The 18,659-nt window shown below is 41.9% G+C and overlaps 2 protein-coding genes across 8 annotated transcripts in view; both read right to left on the reverse strand.

The window, feature by feature from the left end:
* Positions 1 to 4,362, reverse strand: part of ep400 (E1A binding protein p400) — a 29,084-nt gene extending 24,722 nt beyond the window's left edge. For all 7 annotated transcript variants that reach the window (XM_080045095.1, XM_080045094.1, XM_080045093.1 and 4 more), the window contains exons 1-4: positions 4,226 to 4,362; positions 1,352 to 2,679; positions 1,130 to 1,237; positions 931 to 1,003 (exon numbers count right to left, since the gene is read on the reverse strand). In XM_080045095.1, the coding sequence (XP_079901221.1) occupies positions 931 to 1,003; positions 1,130 to 1,237; positions 1,352 to 2,647 (1,477 nt within the window). In that variant the 5' untranslated portion in view covers positions 2,648 to 2,679; positions 4,226 to 4,362. The remainder of the gene's footprint in view (positions 1 to 930; positions 1,004 to 1,129; positions 1,238 to 1,351; positions 2,680 to 4,225) is intronic.
* Positions 4,363 to 4,640: 278 nt separating this feature from the next.
* On the reverse strand, positions 4,641 to 18,067 carry ulk1a (unc-51 like autophagy activating kinase 1a). Its single transcript, XM_080050773.1, has 27 exons — positions 17,580 to 18,067; positions 17,399 to 17,491; positions 17,264 to 17,305; positions 15,830 to 15,862; positions 15,675 to 15,711; positions 14,360 to 14,533; positions 14,166 to 14,239; positions 13,972 to 14,073; positions 12,838 to 12,896; positions 11,468 to 11,550; positions 11,314 to 11,364; positions 11,118 to 11,206; positions 10,775 to 10,937; positions 10,626 to 10,686; positions 10,334 to 10,423; positions 9,999 to 10,124; positions 9,611 to 9,750; positions 9,123 to 9,223; positions 8,689 to 8,813; positions 8,312 to 8,427; positions 7,887 to 8,003; positions 7,199 to 7,353; positions 6,905 to 7,080; positions 6,669 to 6,787; positions 6,300 to 6,457; positions 6,056 to 6,191; positions 4,641 to 5,927 (listed from the first exon to the last, which is right to left on the reverse strand). The coding sequence occupies exons 1-27, from the start codon at positions 17,667 to 17,669 to the stop codon at positions 5,884 to 5,886; spliced, it is 2,754 nt and encodes a 917-aa protein (XP_079906899.1). The 5' UTR covers positions 17,670 to 18,067; the 3' UTR covers positions 4,641 to 5,883.
* Between the last annotated feature and the right edge of the window lie 592 nt (positions 18,068 to 18,659).

Raw genomic sequence — 18,659 nt, forward strand, 5'->3', positions numbered from 1 at the left:
GAATGATGATGGGAAACCAAAAGGAAACATGACATGTGGATTCATAAAATGGGAAATCAAGCAAACCCATTTGAAAGTGAATTCATTCTCGCAGGGTTGCCACTTTCTTTGATCCACCTCCAAATTAGACGAAAATCCATCCCCATGGGTAGATCTGTCCAAATAAAGATGACTTACAGCAACAAACTTCAGAAAAGAAAAGATGGATAACGACGGGTGATCACTAGTTAAAACAACAAAGGAAAATCATAAGACATGGCATCTTCCTGTTGAGTGGCTACTCTTCTTCAGACTTGGATTGTCTTCTTCCCCATTAATCCTGACAACAGAGCGGGTGCTGGTACAGCTAAGCCTGAACTTCTTGTGGACTGCTGAGAAATCCACCAAATGGATGAAGATCTGTTTGCTGATGCTGCTTGAAGTTTGGTTGTAGAAGATGAATGTTGTGATTCACTTTTTAAATTTTTTTTTAAAATCTCCTTTAGTTTGAGGAAGGGGATACGTCCGGCCGCATCGAACAGTACACAGAACGGCCTGGTAGTAGCACTCCTACCTTGCGCAGTTGGCATAAGCTGCTGGAGTGGAACGCCAGGCGATCCTAAAGCAGATAAACCAAGATGCTGGAAAATCAGCCCGTGGCGACCAACGTCAATCCGGGACCTCTTAGCCTGATCTGGGATTCAAAACACACAATACCCTCATAACGCAACACGAAAGCACTCTGCACAGAGCAATGACCTTCTGAAGACCTTACAGGTCACCTCTCCTTCCTTGGGTTAAGACTTCAACACAGAGCGCTAGTAGAGGATGCCAAATATCTAAAAGCAGAAGCAATTAGAGGGAGAAAAGAAAACAAACAGAAAACAAAGCAAACGGGGGAGGAAACAAAAGCAACATAGGAGAGAAAGGAGTCTACGATCCTTGCCCTACCTGCTTGCACCATAGCCTGTTGCCTCTTAAAGGCATCCATGTCTCCAGGGTTTGTAATGGTGGTTTGGTGTCCCTGCAAAACAACCTCTCAAGGAATTAGTGAGGGATTTCCTCTTACAAAATAATCTCGATAGAAATTAAGATCATCAAAGATAATGGCATTGTTATAAATGCTTAAGACCAGTGTTTCCTCTATCACCTGAAACTGCTGCTGGACAGAGAAAGCTGCGGAAACATTTGCAGGAAGCTGTGTTGCTATGGCAACTGGAGTCACTGCTTGGCCATCCTTTCCAGTAGTAACCTTTACCTGAAAAAGAGGGATTTGAAAGAGGAACAATTTTCATTGGAGAAATTAAACGTACAGTTTTCTAATTGTAAAATTCCTACTTGATCTCACACTAAGAGCCAGCCAATGTAATACCTCATCATTAATGACCTCAGACTGTTCTTCGTCTTCTTCATCTTCAATGTCCAAGTCGTTCTGTCTTAAGTAAGTATACAAGGGAACACAGGGCTTTTTCTTAAAAGCAAGGTAGTCCATCATGTTCCCTTGGAGATGCTGCAGGAAGAAAAGCTCAATCAGATATTCTTTGAACACTTCTTTCAGACCCTCCATCTTCTTGGTGTGGTGCTCCAAGCACTGCTTTCTCAGCTGGGCAATCTCTGGAGTAGAAGGAGCAATTTCCTCTAACTTCTTGGGAACCTGCTTCTTCATGGTGCCCACAGCCATGCCGGTGGGCGCAAGAGGGTTGTTGGAGATCCCTTGGGTTGGACTGGTGAGGGAGGGGCTAGAGGTGGTGATGGAGGAGGGTATACTGAAGGATGCTGTGGTGACCACACCCTGTGCTGCCTTCTCAAATATCATAGGGCGGGCCAGCTGCCCTTGAATGATACTGCTGATCTGTGGAGGTAGGTTAGTAGTGGTGATGTGACCGGGGCTGCCGAGAGTGGAGAGAGCAGTACCGGTGGCAACAGGACTTTGAGGTCCGAGGTGGTGGATGGTGCCTCCCGTCTGCGAGTGAGGCTGAGATAGCCGGCGCTCCCTCACAGAGCCTGGTGCGCCTGGAGACGCTAGCTGTAACTGGCCAGGTGTGGCTGGGGCAATCTGGGCCAGTCCCATCCCGTCTTGGTAAACGAAGTGGCCACTTCCCGATGGACTACCTAAACTGATTTGCCGCACTAACATACCAGCGTCGACAAATCGTGTTGGACTCTGTCCGCACACTCCCAATGTTGTTGCAGGCGCTCCCGGTCTTGTCAGAGGGATCGGGCTGTGCTGGGTGGGACTCTGGGGCTGCATGGGCTGGGGCACAGGTGAGGTCACCTGGATGTAAGAGGACGGAGCGTGCTCAAACCTCCACTGTGGTGTAGTATGCTGGAAGCCGGGGGATGCTGGGTTCTGGATGGGGAGTGGGGTTAGGGTGATCTGCTGGTTACCAGTCACCATCTGCCCCACGTTTTGTAACGTGATGTTCATGTTCTGGCCAGTGACTGGGCTACGGCTCATGATGATCTGATAATTGGGCGACTGGGGGGCTGAAGGGCTGGCAGCAGAAGTAAATGTGGTCACAGGAGATTGAGGGTGGTTAACTGTAGCTTGTTGCTGCGTAACTGCCATGGAGGGCTGCTGCTGCTGCTCCTCTGCTTCAGCCCCACTGGCAGACTTGGACCTCTGGAGCTGTCGTTGCATGTTCTGTGATCCACTTCCATGGTGCATTGCGTGACACTGTTACTATGTCTAAACACACTCTATGGAAAGGGCACAGCAAAGCACAACAATTAGTGATTTTGAATATTGAATGTAACTCAAAAAAGCTCAGAAGGCTTTGTCCGGTAGGACACCAAATATAGCTATACACATCTATCATTATTATACACTAGTAGTAACACATAATTACCTAAAATCGTAACAGAACTATATCCAACCTGTTCCCAGACTTCAAACATCTTAATGAATTGTAGCTTTAAATGTTGTCCACAATATGACAGCGCTTAGAAAATGTCAATTTGTCGAATGTCAGAGAATTATTAAAGCATTTATTCCCTTTACCATCTCTAGGTCATTGTTTCCAGGGCTGCAACTTAATGAGCAGTGGTGCTTCATGGCAATATTTGACAGATTTTCCCATGACTTAACAGCACTGTGATCAGTGTGATGACATAAATAAACAATGAATGTGGTGTTCCTTGATTTGTGAGGTAAACAATTGACTGGATTAATTTTAGCAGGACTTCTTCTCCAGTTATTTTATCGACAAACTATTTCTCAATTTACTTTACAGAAATGTTCATATATCATGATATTTGTTACTATTTCATGATATATATCTATATATATAGATATATATAGATATATATAGAGATATATATATATATATAATGAATAACATTGGAACTAATTATTCTCTCTATATCACCCAACTATTGTATTAAATTGGTATATAACAATGTAAATATATACAGGTCCAAATGCATTGACACTATATTATGTAGATATAAAGAGGGCAGTAGCAAACTTTATCAGCTGGAACATCACCCATATTTCAATATGATTATTAGGTACAGAGATGGTGTGTTGAAGATAAAAAGAGAAAGGTAGGGGCTGTAATATAATACACATCTTGCCAGCAGTTATATATTATGAGGTTTTAACCGTAGCCTACATCTACGTTATACAGCTACAACCCACCCAAGCACCTGTGTGAACCTTTTAGCGAGTGCCATCAGAAATAATTGTCCTGTAATGATCCAGTCGAGTCTATCGCTGTGAATGAGCCAAAGCCAATCTGCATTTTAAACAAAGGTGATGTACTGGTGATGGTGCTGTGCACTGTTATCTATAGCTTATTACAGTAAACTACAACATAGAGACATTCCATTTTGTTGTAGACCCACACAATTGTCTCAACACTGTAGTAAGGAGACTACAGTTACACGAACAATTACCTGCGTGCAATAATATTGTTTATGCACTGGCGAAAATGTCATCGTTTGTTACGTTAACGACATTTCCAGTTTCGCTCCGGGGCGAAACGTTAGCTAGCGCAAGCTGACAACCAGCTTTTGTCAGAATACCATTTTATGGGCTTAGGGTTAGGTGGTACATATACTGAAAATAGATTACAAATATTAAAACGTAACATCTGCAATAGTGCTGTCTATCCCATTTCATTAATTACAACAACAAATACTACGGGACGGGTGCTAGCCAACGCTAATAATGTTAGCTTGTTATTGCTAGCAGGCCAGCCACCAATGAATAAATACATTGTATCACCTCTACTGGGTTACTTACAGGGAATGGGGCTTCTGTAGTTGTTTCATAAATCCTAAGTCATGTTTACATTAAGTCACATGCTGTAACAAATGTTATTCCGCGTAAAAATAAAATATCGATATTGCTAGCGGCCGTTCAATGTTTTGGAGCTAATTTCATTCAGCAACATGGCGACCGCAGCAACCTTTGTGTGACCCGGACGTCGTTCAAGCTCTAGGAAGCGGTGCTAACCTGATGTGAAAATAAGCAAATCAGCATTGCTTTCAGTCAAAAAATCTAATGTGTGTTTCTTCAAATGAGTTCTTAGAAACTATCATTGAGCAGGAAAATAAAACAGAGAAGATAATCCATAGTTTTGAACAATAAATATTATTTATTTTCATTGCATTGTGTGTGTAACCACACAATTTGGCAAATTTCACAAGCAGTCATAACGTAAAAGTAGAAAAATCAATCTGACACATTTCTAACAATCTCCTACAAACATTTACACATTTTGAATATGTAATTGTAGTAAACTAGTAAGCCATGAGGCAAAAATAATTTACAAATGTATTCAAAAATCAACACAATATTTTTACATTAATCCCAGCATCTTAAAATTACTAACAAAACACAAACAGCAGGTAAATATGTGCAATGTGGCATATGGTTAATGGCACTTAAAGTACCTCATGACTGAGTACAACTTCACCTGAGTTACGGTACTGTTGGATCAGTTGCTTTAAAACGTCATCCCAAGTCATATGTGACTTTGTTGATATGCCTATTACCGTAAATACTTGACCAGTGCATGCACGAGATGGATAACATCCAGTGCTAAGCACGGCCTCTGGCGGTCAGGAAAAATTAAATCAACAATTAACATATTGCAGTCTATGATTTGAGTCTACATTACTAAGACAGTTACTCAGTATGGGGCCGAAACATACTTCATTAACTTTACATTCACTACTCTGCTACGACAAAGAAATGCACACAAAAACAGGCACAGTTTTGCCATTAGGCTACTTACTGCTACACATTTGAAATATTTGGTCATCTCATCCAAAATATTCTAAATCCTTTTGTCCGGTACATTTTTACTGTTCACCAAACACAAACACCTTCACTTCTAAATAATCTTTGTTTCAAGTACAACACATTTTAAATCACTTACTATGTGCAAAACACAAACACAACACACTATCATACACAATATGTAAAAAAAAAAAAACTAAATACTGAGGACAATTTACCAATCAAATTATTCAAACAAACAATCTTAACACAATCTGTCGTCAAAAACCTGTCCGGGGGGGCGCCCTTAGCTCAGTTGGTAGGGTGTCCACCCCATGGGCCCGGGTTCGATTCCAGCCCGCGGTCATTCTCTGCATGTCACTCCCCTCTCTGCCCCATTTCAACTCTGTCTCTACACTATCAATAAAGCATAAAAAATGCCCAAAAAATATATATAAAAAAAAAACTGTCAGAAACAGGACATCCAGTCTTCTGTGCATTTACGTAAAAGTTACAGACTGGGTGGTGGGATAAGAGCAGAGGCTCCAGTGGTCATTTCCCTTAAGACAGATCAAAGTGCACGTGTGTATTGACAGTCTAGACTCTAGGAGGATCCATCTACACTGAGGGGAGATGGATCAGGCAATGTAATGCAGTTGTACAGCTTGTGGTTACAGTTAAGTCTGGAGAGCAGAAAGGCGACGCTCAATACACTGCTTACCTGAAAACATGAGGAGAGATAAAAAAAATAAGATTAGAATAAAATCTAGACAAAGCTTTGGCAAGATAACATAAGAAATCCATTAAATTATGGTCTTGTGAGTTGTGTGTCACAGCGCTGCCACATACATTTATCAATGCCGTCAATGTCCGTTTGCTCTGTGATGATTCGGGAGAGTCCCTCCATCAGCAGAAGGGCTTTATGGTAACGCTGGACTGATGCTGTGCCATAGTGGAACATCTCATCTAAAGCGGCAGACTGTACCTGAATGCAGTAAGAACAGACACACACAATAAGGCTGAGATAAACAAGACACATGACTGGATGGGATGTGATTCGGAGAGAATATCTCCCGCTGTGAGGTGAGCTCACCATGTGCACAGTATGGCTGTAGATCAGCTTCTCTGCCGTTAGTCCGTTGAAGCGGTCCATTAGCTTCTGTTTGTCGAGCAGGAAGGTCTGCAGCCGACAGTTGAGCGAGCGACAGTACGTTACGCAGTTCTTGTACAATTCATTCAGCTTCCTGATCACTGCACGAAGGAAATACAGTATTCAAATGTATTACTTATACACATAAACGTAAATTGACCCTTGTCATTAAGCTTCAACATTCCCATTCTGTAAGACACCTCCCTGCAAATTTCAATGTTTTTCATCTTGTACTTTCTGAAAGACTACAAAACTTTCTATTCTACAAAATGTGAGTGCTTTACACTCAACACCAGAAGTCAATGGTCTCACCTTGTTTGACTGTAGCAGAGGGAAGGAGTCGGTCCTGTTTGATATTCTCTTTGGCAGTGTGCAGTGCCGCCGACAAGAACTCTTCAGCCTTCATGTACAACACCAACTGCTCTGCATAGCTGGAATAAGCCCATAAGAAACAGAAGTCATTCAGAAGGCAAAGAGGTTTGCTAAGGAAGGGAGGACACTTTGTGAACGTTAACACAATGTACTGTATACGGCTTCAGGCCTCTCACCTCCATTCTTTACTCAGAAGGCTGATCTGATCCGTCACCACGCTCTGCTCTAAGAAGGAAATATCGGGAGCGCTGATGGCCTCCAGCCCGGGGTCCTTAGAAGAAGCCAACTCCATGACACAGTGGACAAAAGCCAAGGTGAAGCACAGGTTGCTCAGAGCATCCTTATGAGCCGGCTGTGAGAAGAAACGATAAAATACTTTGAATACATATGGAATCTGAATGTGTCCTGTTTTATTATATCCATGACAGCTCAAACCAGCTTGCAGTATCATTAAAGTATTTGTCTGTTACCTCCATCAGTGTGTCTTCAGGGAGCTCTGGAGGGTGAAAGACCAGACTGCTCTGTAGAGTAGCGTCCATTGCTTCACCCTCACTGTTTCTACTGTTTCCTCCCAGGAGAAGGCGACTGTTGAGTAGCCAGGCTGAGTTTATGTAGCTGGGGGAGCCTGCAATGACGACAAATATAGCTTAAACCCTACCCTGAACACCTTAAATGCTAGAGTAATGGACAGAGCATGAGAGTGATAGATGACAAGTTTTAAGTTGACAGAAACCTGGTGGCCCCTATGACACGTTTATTATTATTTTGATTAAAAAAACTAACATTATTCCGAAGAACCACAGTTTCTTCTTGTATCTGCCCAATATTCAAATTGGTTACCCCAAACTTTACCTGGTTGAGAAGGGTTAGCAGTCCTGTTTTAGATTTTTTTAAATTTATTTTATTGGAGAGTTACTTCTTACTTAGTCTCGCACAGTCACACAAAACTACAGCTAGTAATCAAAACTTAATTTGAATAAAGTCTTTAAAAAAACTGTAAACTGGAGAAAGCAGTACAAAATTAAATTGCAGCTTCACTGGATCTAAAAAAAATTTAATTAGTGGACTTCTCACAAACCAACAACAAAAGCTAAAATAATGTTAATGAATGAATGCAATCAACAGGAAATCCATATTCAGGGCAGTTGTAATAACTACCTGAGAACATCCTTGGTGCAACGGTATCAGGAGGAGTGGATGGCGAACCCATGATGAACATTGCAGGCGGCGGGCTGTCCGAGTACTGAAAGCCTCTATGGCAACCAGAAGGTGGAGCTGTGGGAACGAATAGGAAGAGTCAAACAATTTCCTTGGAAACTGTAGCCCAGCTGAATGACATCAAATGACATGGTCTTGATACCTCAACGTAGGTGTTTACAACTTTGTAAGTATACATTTCACGATAACATAAAACCTCCCCATTGCATAATGTTATGGTGGCGATTTTTCGTAACTTGTCCTATACATGTGGAAACCTAACTATATTTGGCCATATCAACAGCTACAATACATAGTGTTAAATGCAGGTGAACACAGACAAACTGAGTCAGTACAGATGTATTTGAGCTACTTGGCACTGGTACCTGCTATATCCATGCTTTTCTCATAGCTGAAGCTCTCGTCACTTCCCTCTTCAAAAAGGTTAGCTCCAAAGGCCGCCTTCAGGAGCATATCCGACAGCTTGCCAGTGCTCAGCGATCTAGACATTCAATACAGCCACCGACACCACAGCCGCAGAGCAGAGCAGTTAATAATTCATCAGATATCTTTCATACTGGGTTACATCTCTCAGTGCCAGATGGCAGTTATCATGTGAATGACATAAGTCTCAATTTGACTTTGAGTATTGACATAAAAGATGAACAAATTAAAATTGTATTCCATTGTCATATGATCTTGTAAGATTTTATTATATAATCATAATTATTATATTCACAACAATATATTAATATGTTCTGACCTTTTAAAAGGGCCCTTTTTACTGGGCGAATTCCTGCTGTGTTTGGTCTGGGAAGGAGGAGACGGGTCGAGGGATAGCATGTCCGGGACTGTCCTGATACGGTTTAGCATTCTTGATTGAGCCTGCTGTTGACAAATGGAATTGAAAGTTATGAAACCTCATTTAATCAACAACATGTACAGTGTACAGCTGGGTCATTTTTGAAGATTAAAGTCAAACATTCATTTGGTATAAATCTTTACCCTAATAAGAAGTGTAAAGTATAAGTCACGTTTGCTGTCGAAGGGAGGTAAAACATAACTGCACCAACTGATGCAGTGTGCATTATGAAACTAAAATGTCAAGGTCTGACCAAAAGGATGCTGTGTAGATACATGACCAAATATTTATTTTTGGACGTGCTGTTAATGTAAAAGAGATCTTTTGAATTTGACCTTCTGGCTGGAGTTTTCCTGCATGTCAGGAGAGCCGATGATCTGTCCTGTTCTTGTGCCGAGCGGGAGAGTTTGCTCCGGGGTCTTTGGTGTCGTTCCCACTAGAGTACAGAGTATTATAGAGTTAAAAACATTGGCAGAGGAGAACATCGCCAGCACAGAATGAAACAGGCTCAGACATGTTGTCAAAAGGCCTAATCAAAAGTCGATGAGTCTGGCTAAGTCAAAGTCGGTACAGAGAAATTCCAATAGCAACACACCATAAAACAACTCCGGGAATGTACTGAGTACAACCTATTTCATATGGTGGAATTTTTTGTTGACACCCAAATGGCCCTAGTGGCCAACAATGAGTCACATTAGACTGACAAATTCCCAGGTAGCGTGTTAAACTGTAGGAGTGTGGCTGAGAGGGTTGCTGTAGAAGAGCTCTGCTAAAAAAAAACACTCATAAGACAGGTAAAACAGAAGCCAATGGAGAGGCCTACCTAGTGGTGAGGACTGCTGTGGTCTGGCTCCTGATGTTGCCCTGCTCGGGGACTTGAGGACAAATCCTGGACCTGGAGCTCTTCTGCCTCCACATTGTGGGGAGCTTTCCCCGCTGCTGCCAGCACAGCACAGTGCAACCCTGAATGACATGAGACAGAGTTAGACATTTATTTTTTAACTCTGTACGGGTGTTTTGGCTTCATGGGAATGATATGTGGGTGGATTAGTAAATGAGAGCCTTAATGTGTATGGAAGTTGTATATGATTTTGTCTGTTGTATCGATTGTTTTACGTTGGACCCCCATGAAAACGATATGGTTCATCTCAATGGGCTATTCTTTAATACACTTTCCACAAAGAGATAAGTAGTTGAGGGGCTGTACATGCCTGGTGGAGCCATGCAAGCCAGCAGGTTGCAGGTTCTGCTCCATACGCTGGTAGTTGTGGATCTGAGTTGGGACGGGAATGGGCACCGCTTGGCTACAATTGCGACCGGTCAAGCCTACAGGCTTGCTGTATTGATGAAAGAGGAAGAAACGATTAGGAGGGGTTTTATAAATTGAAAAATGAAGTAACAACAATGTAAATGCACATGTTCTAACCTGGTTCTAACACCATCAGTTCTCATATGGTGCATACAATTATTTTGCACACTGTTGGCTTTATGCTCGCACTCAACACTTTCATCTTCAATTCACCAAAAACCTAAACCTTTCTCTTACCAAACAGGTTTGGATGGAGAGTGCAGCAGGGGAGAAGGTGGAGGTGTCTTTCCTAGGGATCCGCGGCTTCTTTCAGCCAGCAGTGAGCTCCTATAGAGATGGATTTGTAAGCTCTGTCTGCACAATTGAGTAACATTAACTAATATTTTTCTACATATCAAAAAACAAAGCCCACAATAAAGTACACCTGTATAAAAGGCAGAATCGCATGTGTCGCACTGCTTAAATGATATTCTTAAGTAATTATCAATGATATTAATTAACTGACAAGATATTGTGCAAGCCTACTCACCCGCTGTATATCAGGCAACTCTCAATAGGGGACTCAACTTCCAGCTCACACGTGCACTCACCTACAAAACAGAAATAGTCAGACTTCTTTTGCCTCCCCCCCACAAAAAAAAGTCAAGGTATCTGTAAACTGAGGCTTTGATGTCTTACTGGGAAACTGGGCAGGCACCATGACATAGTCCTCTGTGTAAGATGCAATGTTCTTGTTTTCTTGATTGGCTATTTCTTTCAACAGGAAGCCTGGGCGGTCCAGTGTGGGGGATGGTGAATACTGCACTTTGGGCCGAGGTCGGTGCATCTGTCCATCAGAAAGCTAAGAGAGTTTTAGAAAAGGACAGTTTGATCAATTATAATAAATGAATAATATGATATAAATGACTAAATAAATAACTTAAGAGGTTAACAAATACACTATGAGTGTGCTGAATGGCTTTATAAATACTTTTACCACAGGATTTAGTTTTATAGTTTTACAAAAGAAAGGTGAACGCACTTGAGGGGAGGCCAGATGAGATGTGGTGGAGCTGCTAGAGGAACTGCCAGAGCCTGAAATGGGGTGGGAAAGTAAGGGAACTGGAGAGCCTGTCAAATAAAAAAATAAAAATAAAGCATCCTCGTGTTAATCCCATGGTTACAGCACCGTTATGGATTCTAGGTTTTTGCTGAGACAAGCAAGATACAGTCCGTACATTTCTTGGTGGGTGGGCTCGCCTCCAAGAACGGATGGTGGAAAAACTCATCTGCAAACGAGGAAAGATTTAGATGTAATAGACGCTCTTTTCAAATGGACTTGAAATGAAATGAAAAAGGGGGGTGTCTGAATGATGAAAGGCTGAGGCTTACCAAAACTGATCCGCTCTTTGTGGTTCTTCTGCAGCAGCCCCAACAGTAAGTTTCTTAGGTTGCTGGAAGTCTCCTTTGGGATGCTGGGAAAATAGAAATGTTTCCTCTTTAGATTGACTAGAATAAGTTAGAACACAGCAACATGAATAATGTAAAAAACAAACTTTTGACAAACAAACTAATACAAGGTATATGGGAGGACCCGAGGAGAAACCGTGATTATAGTCAAATTACTGGTTTATTCCAACACAGTAAGAAACACAATATAATCCAGGAAGAGGGGAAAACCATTGGATCACTGCCTGCTGCTTTGAACTGTGTTCCGTATGTGTGGCCTACATGTTGAAAGCACACGCTAATAGTTTTAACTTGCTGCTTCAGTGTGTTCACAATTGTCTTGCTGACAATATAGCATTGAAAGAAAATGATAATTAGGTCACTTGTGTTTCGTACGTTCAGTGTGAATGTGAAAAAGATATACATTTTTTAATCCAATATATGACTTCAGCGCAAAACCTCAGGGCATCATGACACTGGGAGTAAGTACAGACTGTGCACGTGAATGTGTGTGTGTGTGTGTTTACTTTGTGTGAAGCTATGTGGGCCAAGTGGAAAATGATAGCCGCGCAGGCCGCTAGCTGGCAGCTTAAAGCTCGGAGCAGGTTATAAATAGAATGACAAGAAAACACCAAACCATGCCTCCTCATCACACACAAACAGCACCTTATCTTATCACTCAGCTTTATCACAGGGAGAGATAAGCATGGCCACCGTGACCAGACATACACAGGCTGGCAGAGTGCGCCATGGAAACAGTGGGCAAACAATCCATTAATCCCATTCCCTTTGAACGCTTTCCACATCCAAGTCTTGAACTTGAGCAAATCAGTGCCTCTAAATAGCCAAGAGAACTAAAAGGCATTGGCCGACTGATGTCAAGGCCAACACCTAATATAGAGAAGTTCAACAAAGGCAGGATCACTACATTTAGCATCATACTTTTGTTAGATTTCCAAATTCCAAAACATTTTTTAATGGGTTTTGTAACTCACGTGCACAGCGACAAGCACACACACACACACACACACACACACACACACACACACACACACACACACACACACACACACACACACACACACACACACACACACACACACACACACACACACACACACACACACACACACACACACACACACACACACACAGCAGACAGTCCATGTCAGTCGTCAGTCACTCATAAGCAAACTGCAGAGTACAGAGTAGATAGATTTTCCTAAAAACGCCAGTTTAGACACAACGAGGATACTGTGTGTGTATACAGTCTATAGGTGTGTTGGAATGAGCTGGTCCAGGGGTGCACTAACCTTGGTAAGAGGGTCATGTTGCTTTCATAATACAGACGGAGTTCCTGCGGGGTGCTGGCCTATATACACACACACAAACACACAAATAAATTAAACATAGGTTATGCTTGGAAAAAAAAACATTCTGCAGATGCATTGTTACAAACAAGCAATTTAACATCATCTACATCATTATAAAACAATCTACATCATTATAAAAATACAAAGCTAGTTGTACCACAGTGCCCATAATCCAAACATAAATAATGTGTTGTTGTTTAGTGATCCCCCTGATGACAACATGGAATGCTTGGAGATGCCAGCTAAGCCAGCTTTGTAAACATCATCGTCATCATTATCATCTTCCTCATCAACAGCAGCAGCGGCAGTTAACCTCACACTGACCCTTGGACGTAACTCACTGTCCTGCCTGGCTTAAATAGATTCAAATCTTCCCTCTCGTTCTCGGGGAAAATGCTTTCAAGGAAACTGCACCATGTTTAAACTTTAGAAGGTACAAAAGTTCAAACAACAGAATTTTTCTTCCTATTTCACTGCCAATACATTTGGATCCATGTGGATTTCAAACACGTAAGCCGCCAAAATAATAGGAAGAATAGACAAAACATCAGTCGGTTTCTCAACATTGCTGAAGAATGAGACAATTTGCAAATAACTGAGCAGCCGCATGAACAGTGGAAAGCAATACCCAGGGTTGTGAAACAATATTTACTGAGGGTTCAGAGAAATGGCTACCAGCCATTTCCTCATGCCCCGTCATCTGTAAACAAGGCTCTTAACTAACAAGTACTCAGGATGTTCCAGCTTTTTCCAACTAACAACACTGGAGATGAGTAAGAGAGTCACCCAGCAAGCAGGTGGCTTCTAATGGCTCTAAGGGATCATGTTGTTTCTATGTGTTGTGAAAGGCATGCATCATGTTCAGTTTTTTGGTGACAATAATAAGTCTGCCCTCTTCAGAAGCTGAAGCATAACTTCAATTTCAACATTGTTTTTGTTTATGTAGGTGGGCCTTACCAAGCATTTGTGGGTTTAATTGCTAATTCCATTTACCTAAAAAGAGAGATTTGTGTGTGTGTGTGTGTGTGTGTGTGTGTGTGTGTGTGTGTGTGTATGCCTTTTGAGTCCACTCACCTGAAACGGGGCCTTTCCAGTCAGACACTGGTACGCGATAGTACCTATGCTCCACAGATCGGCCTTAGCATCATAGGTCTGGGACGTGATGACTTCAGGAGCCTGTGTCCAGACAAAAAAAAGCAACTTACAGCTTAGAGACACACTGACATGACACCTTGTTGGCCAGAGTTCAGAGACATCAATATACTCACCATGTACATAGGAGAGCCACACAGCGTGGCTGCCATTGTGTTTGTCTGGAGATGACGAGCAAAGCCAAAGTCAGCTGGAGGGTGAGAGGAATGAGGTATATGATGAGTGTGTAATAAGAAATTAACCAACTCTACCACCAACTCAGACACACTGTTCATTCAGTCCTTCCAGTATTGCAGAGTGAGGTCTTTACCTATCTTAATGCAGGTGTTGCTGGGAGTGGGCCTGCGCCCCTCTGGGTGGCAGAGCAGGATGTTCTGTGGTTTGAGGTCTCTGTGCAGGATGCCTTTGCTCTGCAGGACCTTCATGGCCTGAGCGATCTGCTGCAGGAACACACGGATGGTGTCCTCACTCAACGTGCCCCTTGCTGTGGGACAAAGAGAGAGAAAGAAAGATGAATGAGACTATTAATCCAGCAATAGAACACTGACCCATACTATTTTAATTAATATTTGTTTAAAGTGGATACAAGCGCTAGTGTTCTTACGACACCATCGCGTGCCGGCTATTTTTGGATATTTTAATGTCTGACAAAACAATATGCCCATGGAAACTCTCATCTGAAATTACAAGCTTATCCAATAAGATACACAACTCTAATTAGCGTCACTGCTTTCAGCCTTCGTGGTAGAGAATTTTGTTTACGATAAGGTTACATGTTGGAAATTAATGTCAGGGCAGTTCGACATGTTGGTACACACACTCCAAATCGGGCATATCCAGTATTTATAGCTGCAGTGTTTTTCCACCGGAGGACAGGGGATAAGTGAGTGGCAGATGGGTGAGGTCATGTGGGTGCTCAGTGCACCTTGCCAACTGTGACAGCCTGGGTGAGCGCTGTACTGCAAGTAGCTGGAAAACCCTGCCTGGAAGCGGCACAGACTAGGAATGTCTACAAAATAAAAGCCGCATGGGGCAGTGGCAGAATTACACCAACGCACCACTTCCATTCAAATAGACACATCCACCCCGGGGCGGTAAATTTAGCCTGAGAAAAATCAGCACCAGCCATCAGCTGTGTCATGAAATTTTGAAGGAGGGTTCGAAACTTGAGGAGGGGGACATTTTCAGTAGGACAGCCACTGAGAAAAGTGTTTCTGTTTATCTGTGTGGATAATTGAAATGTGGTATACTCACAAGGTGGACAGAAAAAAACAATGACATGCCACCTACTGTATTTTGCGATCACGTAGGAAAAATCCCACAAGCCAATGCTAGGGTTTTTAATTGCATCTGGGTTAAGCACATCAGAGTATTGGCGCTAATTTATCCACTGAACTGTTGGAAACTTAAACCTGAATTCTATGGTTGCACTTTTCAGCTCTCCTCAGAATCCTATTATTCCTTAAACACACTGAAAAAGCTTAGCCAAGCGTCTTAAAAGCGCAACTGGCCTGCTATTACAACAATGAGTTGCACCATACATATTTACATGTCAATGTGACCTTTTTCTTTCACTATTCTAAAGCAGTGTTAATCATTAGCCCTGTGTGTTGTAGCAAACTTACAGTGAAGATACTCTGCCAGGTCACCTCCATTGCAGTACTGAAAAGACAGAGGAAAACAAGTCTCATCACTTTGACAACGCTGCCTTATTAGTGAATGTGATGTGTATTTCGACATGAAAACATATCAGACATTTATATTGTTTAAAAATACTTACCTCCATGACCAGATACACACATCCTCCCATTTCCTGTGGATGACATCAAATACAATGTAAATGATCAATGGAATAGTAAAAACATGCTAAAGCTGAGAATGAGGTTAAAAACTGATTTTACGAGGGTTAATAAAAACATCACATGTATTTCATGTAGAGAGCGGGGGAAATTATGACTTATAGCGAGAGTCCAGCAATAACTTGGCAGGTCTGACCAAGGTTACGCAATTGACACCGACTTGACTCTCTTTCTGGTCTTTTACCAGTGGTCATTTCCAGGAAATTCTGAGCCCCCTTAAAGCTATGACACACTCGGGGGACTGAAACTGTAACCGGTAATGGCTGCTGTCCAGCTCTAGGGGACACAGAATAATCAAGGGCCCTCCCCAGTTTGGCACCCTGCTTCTCTGCCATTGAAAAAAGTCACAACCCGGTGAGGTGACATGGGTTGAGCGGGTTTAAAGAGTGAGAGATTGAGTGTGTCAGGCCCCACCTGGATGGAAAGTCATGGGGGGTGGGGTGGTGGGGACAAGTAGCCTTGGTAGTCTTTTTAATCACCAAGGTAGAGTGTGTAAGGTCTGCAGAGAAAAACTTAAGAAGTGTGCACCACCTGTCCCACTGCATCAATAACACCACATGGTTATTACAGTGTAAGGAATATCAATGGAACAGGTCATTGAGTTTACAGGTTGTGTCAATGCCAAATGAATTAACACACTGCTGTCCACATAAGGCTCCTGCAGCCTGACACAGAGCTTATCAACTATAGGCATTAGCCGTGCATGCTGTTGTGAGACGGTATACTCAGACTCAGTGTTTTATAAGCCATTGTTTAACCGGCTACACCCTGCCATCTGTTAGGGGAGAGCTGGTCTCGCACCATATCTGTATGGCAGGTGTTAGTAAGGTGAGAAGAGGAAAGCACACACACACACACTCAAAAAACTCACATCCAAGCAAATGGTAATGTAGCCTACTGTGCTATGTGCGAGCCGTTTATAAAGTGTTAAGGTCGGATATCGCTTTACTCCATTGGCATACAGTGTAATACCCAATATTGTGTGCACCTTTAGCTTAACATTTCAGATGCAAACATATAAATACATAATATTAATCATCATACACACACTTTTCACTCTTAGAATCATTTGTTTGAAGGGCCTCTAAAGGCAAGGCAAGTTTATTTATATAGCACAATTCAGACACAAGCCAATTCAAAGTGAAAAGAAACACCTGCATAAACTACAACTCCAGTTCAGGTCATTGGGTTTGCTGGCCCATGAAAAAACTACATCATCCAGCAGACATATCACTAACAAATGTCAACATTTGCACCATGTGGCAGCAGCAGTGTCCAACATGGTGTCCACAGTATAGCATGTGTGGTTTCTGAGGACAGAGTTAGGGGGAAAAGAGAAGAAAAAACATTTTTACCTGATAGTCAAGCAACCTGACGATATTCTCATGTTTGAGTTCCTAGAGAAGGAGGATGGCAAAACATTTAACTAAAAAGGCACAGAGAGTCTGACACAGAATGTATTGCAACATTCAAAGTGTATAACTTATTACCTTCAATATTTTGATTTCTTTGCCAAGCAGAGACTGTGATTTGGCCAAGTTTTTCTTGTTGATACACTTCACAGCAACCACCCAGTCACGTTTCTTTCAAATAAAAAAAAACAAGATATAAATACAAGTCGTACATTTACAGAAAATGACAAAACAAAGTTGTCTCAAATGTAGAAGTTACCTCTTTATGTCTGCCTTTGAACACAACTGCAAAGGCACCGTGACCAATCAGGTCTTTCCTGTTTATCTCAAACTTCCCAACGGACTCCATGGATAATAACAAAACAAACACAAACTAAACGAGTGAAACAAAAGTATCCGAGCAGGTTCAAGATGATTATTTTCCAACTGAAACACTCGTACAGTCCCACGATACGTCCCTCGTGCCGGCAAATGCCATGTCTTCAATACAATACACCGTTTCCAAACGTGACGAGCCCTGTAGCCGAAGAAAACATCGATGACAACGTGCGTGACGAAGTTACTGTCAACAAAAAAAAGTTAGAACAATGTGCGTATATAAAAACAATGTCAGCGGTCCAGTAGCCTATGCTTATTTAACGGCAAAATGTAGTCCGTGTCACTTTGCTCGAAGCGGTAGAAGTTAAAAGTCCACTTAGGTGTTGTTACACGCTGGTTATACTTAGACATTGAGCTAAGATAATATTGTTTTCTTCACCTTTCCAGAACCATACGCATGAGTTATTCATATCTCACTGCGAGCATGCGCAAACACAGGCAAATGTTTGACGGTGGCGCGTTTAGGGACACCTCGTAAACTTGAAACTCAATGGCTTAATTTGTCTACGACTTATTTAGGCCATTTATTATTATTTACTTTTTATCTAGAAGGACTCATTCTCCGAAAGTAGAGTTATATTGGCGAGTGTTTGTGTCCTGTGGAGTCCAGCTGCACAATGCATTTTTGCATTAGTAATGTAGGCCTATGATGCCCATGTGGTCATACATGTATTATGTAGGTTATCCCACATACAATAAAATTAATGTTTTTCTCTTAATAAAGGACACGAATTACATCTTAATACCATATCTTCAACATATTTATATAAACTCTTATCTGCCCAAGTCTCCGATTACTTATTGAAAGGCCATCATTATGAAGGGATCTTTCAATGACCAGTATAAACATATACTTAATAATAGATGGACTTTTTTTGCATTATAGTTGTTTAAATAATTCAGGATGTCTACAATACAGATACTTTGACAAGAACTTCCAGGTACTGGTATTCTTCAAAAC

The sequence above is a fragment of the Ammodytes marinus genome (genome assembly GCF_949987685.1).
Source record: "Ammodytes marinus genome assembly, chromosome: 2".
NCBI classification, from domain to species: Eukaryota; Metazoa; Chordata; class Actinopteri; order Uranoscopiformes; family Ammodytidae; genus Ammodytes; species Ammodytes marinus.